General features: G+C 42.5%; 1 protein-coding gene across 5 annotated transcripts in view; it reads left to right on the top strand.

Moving 5' to 3' along the window:
- meis2a (Meis homeobox 2a) overlaps nucleotides 1-6,313 on the top strand; it is an 87,390-nt gene extending 81,077 nt beyond the window's left edge. For 3 of the 5 annotated variants that reach the window (XM_081347228.1, XM_081347226.1, XM_081347227.1), the window contains exons 10-13: nucleotides 852-910; nucleotides 1,923-2,033; nucleotides 4,360-4,445; nucleotides 6,174-6,313. In XM_081347228.1, the coding sequence (XP_081203354.1) occupies nucleotides 852-910; nucleotides 1,923-2,033; nucleotides 4,360-4,418 (229 nt within the window). In that variant the 3' untranslated portion in view covers nucleotides 4,419-4,445; nucleotides 6,174-6,313. The remainder of the gene's footprint in view (nucleotides 1-851; nucleotides 911-1,922; nucleotides 2,034-4,359; nucleotides 4,446-6,173) is intronic. The other 2 variants (XM_081347229.1, XM_081347230.1) reach the window with 1 other exon arrangement.

Below are 6,313 nucleotides of genomic sequence, written 5' to 3'. Positions count from 1 at the left end.
TTGGTGGAGCTGCTCTTATTCGCCGTCGTGCTGGTGATAAACTTCAGACAGGCTAATTGATGGTCTCGCTGACATAACAATAGCTGAAAGCCTGGAGCTCATTTACAGACAGCTGGAGAGAGAGAGAGAGAGAGAGAGAGAGAGAGAGGGCAGGGGACCGACTCAAAGAGACGCTTGTATCGCAGCCCTTGAACGTCCCGTGAGCGATAACACATGAAGAATAATGTTTGTGTGTGTGTGAGGCGCGGGTTCGTCCAGATACAGTAACACTGTGGAGTTCTCAGATCCTCAACTGGGTCTCAGATGTTTCTCCTCAACAGCAGAGAACTTTACGAACGAATGTGGAGAGCCGTTCAGATCATGTGATGGGACATGGGAATGTTTCGGCTGTGTTCCCTCAAGCGTTCTTCCAGTAATGTTAACAGAACGTTCGGTCAACGTTATCTGGTCTTTAATAATGCTCTCAAAACATTAGCACAAAACCAGTAGCTATACATCATTCACTGATCTGAAACGTTTCAGTTGGATGTTCATCTAACGCTTTTAAATGTATCTACTAGTTTTTGTAACGTACAGAGAACATTCTAAAGTAACGTTCCATAATGTGTGAAGAATGATGAAATGGAACATTCTTTTAACGTTCATATAACCAGGAAGAAAATGGTTTAAAACATTTAAAAGAAACTCGGACTCAAGTCCATCTCAAGTACAAGTCCATGACCGTATTTTCTATTTCCGAGTCCAGATCTGAGATGGACTTGAGTGCGAGTCCAGTCTTGTCTTGGACATCAGTCATGTGAGGTTTGTGACGGCAGCTGATGTAACTGCTCGTGTTCTTCTTGTGTTTTCAGGTTCATCAATGCCAGAAGAAGAATAGTGCAGCCCATGATTGACCAGTCAAATCGAGCAGGTAAACGTCTTCATCTCAGCACTGTTGATCTGAGTCTGTGAGCGTTACAGAATGAATCCAACGGGATGTTTCTCCATCTCGCTGGTTTGAGGGACATTAGTACGTCTCAATGCTAATTGGCCACAGGAGAACTTTACTGTAATTCTGTTTCTCTTTGTGTTACGGTACATTAGAAAGTGATTTGCATAATCATGCATGAATTCACACCAGGAACAGAAGGGAAATTCTCTAGTTCTTGAGTTCTGGAGGCTTGATGATGTTGTTGTGCAGATTTGAGGAAGAGGATGTACAGTGAACACTGGGATAAAGAGTAAACATCTGATAGTGGATGCCTGGAGATGTAGAGAAGTTATGATCAGGGTTTGAAATGAACACCCGCCAAACACTGTCAAATCACTGGCCAATTTGGCGTGTTACTTTGTTTCCTCACTTTGCTGGGGAAGTTCGTTAAGCCTAATCTGTGCAGATTTAGTGCAAATACTCATGAGTCATCATGATATATTAAATACAGTGTATTGCACAGAATCTGCTCATATCTGCTTACTTGAACACACACGTCACTACACAACACATAACGGCACGCTTGTTCAATTGCATTGAAGCAACAGCGAAGATTAAAAGAAAAGAGGAAGTAGGAGATGCTGGATGACAGGATTTAGTTTGAATAATAAATGAATGTAAAATTTGGATTTCATACATTCAAATATATATATTCTTTTTTTTTTTTTGGCTAGTAGAAGTTCTGAATGGCGTTAACTTAGTTAGCCAAATTGTCCGGTAAGTTGATTTCAAACCCTGGTTATGATCGCAGTGAAGCGGGTCTAGAGTTGGACTCTGTTCAGTGTTGTTGTCTCAACTCTCTCGTTCTGTTGCTGATGCATGTTGGAGACTGCCAGAAGACGTGTGTGTGTGTGTGTGTGTGTGTGTGTTTGGGCTGCTGCTGGGATAACCGCTGATTGTCTGGTGTGTCTTCTCTCTTCTTCCCCTGCTGTCCACGCTTGACTTCAATCAGGTTTTCTTCTTGATCCTTCAGTGAGCCAGGGAGCGGCGTACAGTCCCGAGGGCCAGCCGATGGGCAGCTTCGTGCTCGACGGGCAGCAGCACATGGGCATCCGGCCGGCAGGTGAGATCTCTTCTGTGGCTCGTGTGTTTCTCAGAGACCGGGTGTGTGCTGTCCTGCTCCTGCAGGGAGGCTTCTAGTGATCCTACAGACATTGGCCCCTATCATACACCCGGTGCAATGCAGGCGCGACACAAGTGTGTTTTGCTACTTTCAGCCCGACGCAGTTTTCATTTTCTCATCCTGCGCCACATTGATTAAATAGCAAATGCGTTTGCGCACATCTGTTCACCCATGATGAAACGAGGTGTGTGTTCAGACGCATTGTTGGCGTGTTGCTATTTTGAGGAACTGAAATGGACTGAGCCATTGATCGACTGAAACCTGGTCTAAAGTCAGTGGCGCAGTATTTTTCGTTACTATCCGTTTCCTCTCTAGAGAAGCGTTCAGTTTTTCCGCTTGCAAATTCCGTCATGTAAATAGCGAATCCGCCATGGGGCGAACACAACTGGCTTGTAAAGGGAATGGGAGATGAGACTCTGATTGGTTTATTGCACGTAAAGCCCTTAACACACCCATTACTCATTAAGAGAATAGGGACGACCCTTTTAGACCATGCGCCGGGAGCGCTAACCATTTGTCCCATTGTTAAACTAGCAAAGGTTTATTCAGACACGTACTTGCGCCGTGTGCTTTTGACCATGTGCTTCAATCGTTAAAATTGGGCCCCTTGACTAGCTGGGCTCTGCAGGAGCAGGATTGGACACCCTTGTCTTGGACAGTAAAATTGGGGTCTCCTGGTTCACAGATGTTTCTCCCCAGGTGTCTCATACAGAGCTCAAAAATGTACACTTTGATTTTAATTAACCCCTGTGCAACCTTATGGGCATTTTTGTCTTTTTCAGTTTCATTTTTTTTCTGATAAATGTGCCTGTGTTAATGCCAACTGCATAAATGTTGGCACAGGTGTGTATTCTTGCTGGAATTTTACTATTTCACACCCATTTCCTTTAAAAAATCTATTTTGCACTAGTAACACAAAATAGTTCCACTCAGCACCTTAAGGACAAAACTGTCCCCATTGCAGTTTTTAATCCCAGGGCCATTTAAGTATAAAATGATGCAATCTTTGTCAATAGGCCTTCATTCTGTTGGCAAGGCTTCAAAATTTAAATTTGTACTATTTTTTACCAAATGCTGAAATTTTTTCAGGTTTGGCCTATAAATCAAATACTCGCTTCATTCCTGTTTTCTGCTTTGCCATATTATAGAGCCAATTGGTTAAATTATGCAGCGATAATTGTGTGGATGTGTTGGTATGGATGTCAGAGTGTGGTTTATATGTGTGTAATAAACAATTGTGTGTTAGTGCGCATGTGTGCTTGAAATAATGAGAGAGAGAAAACTCTCTCAAATCCCAAATCCAACCACTGTGTGCACCAGTGGAGTTTTTCTGCATCTCATGGGGAACAGTAGGAACTGTGCCCAAACATAATCTCACTGGAAGCTCATTTTTTGAGATATCAACCTCAAATTTGGAACACAACTTGTTTAGATTTATGGTTTTGATTTTCTAGCAGTTTTAGAGTTAGACATGTTTCATAAAATATTGTTCATAAATCATTTTCATAAGCTTAAACCTTGGTTTCACTTTTTTTTTTTTTTTTTTTTTTACTTCAACAATAATCTGCCATAGGTCTTCTTTAAAATGAGACCACGCTCCCAAGCTCAAGTTTTTATGTCAGTTTTTTTACTCTGACATTTTTGTCCTTTATGGACAAGTTTTTTTACTTGATGCAGAAGGGTTAAATGTTAGGGAGATTAAATGAAAAGCTCAATCCCCAATTGTGAAGTACGTGGTGTGTGGGCACAGTAAAAAAAAAAACGTTGGGTTACACATATTGGGTCACTATGTTGGGTTATTTACCAAAAATGTTGGGTCATTTTTAAAATCGTTGGATAATTTGTAGTAATAACCCGGCTGTTGGGTTAAATACGTATGTTGTATGTACACTTGTGTGGCTTGAATTTATGTACTCAATTATGAATATTTACATTAAATTCTAGACTCCCCAAAATTTAGTTTGTAATTTAAAAAAACACATTTGTTGAGACATATTTATTGTTTTATATTTTATACAAGTAAACAATCTGTATTTGAAAATAAAATGTATTTTATTTATTAAAATAATGTCATAAATTAAAATAAATAATTAATTTAACTGTTTGGTTACTTTTGCATTGCATACCAATGCATTGGGTTAAAATAACCCACAGTTGGGAAGGTGCTATACCACCCCATAGTTAGGTTACTCGTTGGGTTATTTTTAACTCAACATTATTAAGTGTGTGTGTGTGCGCTGAACTCTGACGGTGTGTGTCTCTGCAGGTCCTATGAGTGGCATGGGCATGAACATGGGCATGGATGGCCAGTGGCACTACATGTAACGGCTCTACAGTAAAGAAAAGGGGGAAGTAAGTACACTAGGACTCGTTCTCTTCCTCCGCCTTTCTTTCAGGAGTCTTTCCTGTCCTTTTCCTGTCAGAATTCCCCTGAAATCCCAAAATAACACCATAGACGCTAGGCTTTACGACCGCCATCACGAGTCAGGTGAGACGCGGGTCGTGCAACGTTTCCCGGGAAAAAAAAAAACAAGGCAGGAAAGCACTAAAGTGGAATTTATTTATCGGCGCGCTCAACGTCTCACGCGGCCAATGCAAATGTTGGACATTTGGGGGGTGGGTGGGGGGGAATGGCATCTCCTGGGGTAGAAGATGACGCGGTGAAATTAAGCAGGCTCCAGTGAAGCGATAAAAAAGGAGAAGTGAAACTGTCCTCGGAGTGACATAAATCCGTCAGGGGAAGGATTGATGCCCAAATTATCTTATATGCAAAGACGGGAACAGCGCAGTACATTACGCTCCCGGAGAGAGATATAGAGACACGGGTGACACGGCCATCCTTCACCGGGGAAGCGCCTGCCTTTTCCTTTTTTTACTGGGAATGGAATGGGAATATCAGCGCAGGCTACGGGAAAAATGCATTAAAGAACGAGCGTGTGTAAATGCGCTCGCGTTCCTCGTCTGATTAAGCTTCCCGCCACTGACATTTGAGAAATCAAGACGTATGGCGTCCCAAAGGTGGCAGGGCAGAGAAGATTTTATTTAACACCTCTACTTCTTGCTCAATGAGCCTCAATATAATAACACTTGGCTTGATTAAAAGAACCCTTTATATGTAAATAGACAGCGGGTTCCTGTAGGTCAGGATAGCGAAGCTGCACGTTAATAGACTCAGAAACACGGCGAGCGCGTTCACTAAAACAGCCGCGGAGACAACATTTGCTCAGCTTGGGTAATTTTTAATACGGTGCGGGATAATTCTCAGACTATTTAATTACGTAACATATTTTATGCTTCATGAGCAATTAGATTAATAGCTTAATACGGAGGAATATTAGCCATCTCTGATTCGATTAAGCACAGGCACAATATGGTGTGTTTGCGGTGTAATTATGATGTGTGACGGAGCGATCAGAGAGGTGTGCCGTTACTGAAGAACACACGTCTACATGACGCCGCTTTATGCACTTTTAACGGGAGCGTTCACTAGTTTCATGAGCTTTAATAAACATGTGCACATCAGAATCAGGCCTAATGACCCTGCCGTGACCCCGACCCCTCCTGTAAAGCACTCTTGTTAATGCCCCCGGGGTCACGGTACAAAACACTGACGTATCTGATTCCCAACGCTACACACATATTTCACTCGCACACAATGCATCTCTGCTGGTATTAAAGGCCCCCTGAAATCAAAATGTAATTTTTTTTAGCTTTTAGTATGAATATATTAGCCTTACGGTTATGAATAAGCTTCCAAAACAATGACAAAATTCGCATTTAGGAGATTCAACACTTACAGTCTCTCACTTCCGCTGAAATGGATCAGGGATTTTTATGACATCACCGCTTCTCATCACATCTTCTGTCCAATCACATGCTCTCTAGAATCTGAAGCTCCGCCCCCTCTGCTATAAACACCACCTGGCCAAAGCGAGCGTTGACACGCACAGAGCAATATGTGTTGGAGTACCAACCTACCCCTACGCCTCTATCGAATGTCTCTCTTTGTTTGAATATCTCCAGCTGAATGTAGATGGCATTAGTGTTGCAGTTCTGACTGTGTGTGTCTCTGAATCTCAGGTCTGCGAGGCGTGTGTGTTCCTCAGCGTGGTCCTGTGGGCATGAGCATGGCATCACCGACCCACCCACCAAACCCATCGACCCACGGAATCCACCGAACCCACTAAACCCATCGACCCACCAAACCCACTGAATCCACC

The sequence above is a fragment of the Scardinius erythrophthalmus genome (genome assembly GCF_964197995.2).
Source record: "Scardinius erythrophthalmus genome assembly, chromosome: 19".
Classification (NCBI taxonomy): domain Eukaryota; kingdom Metazoa; phylum Chordata; class Actinopteri; order Cypriniformes; family Leuciscidae; genus Scardinius; species Scardinius erythrophthalmus.
The sequence above is the reverse complement of the archived record's forward strand: the minus strand, read 5'-3'. Positions and strand labels throughout refer to the sequence as shown.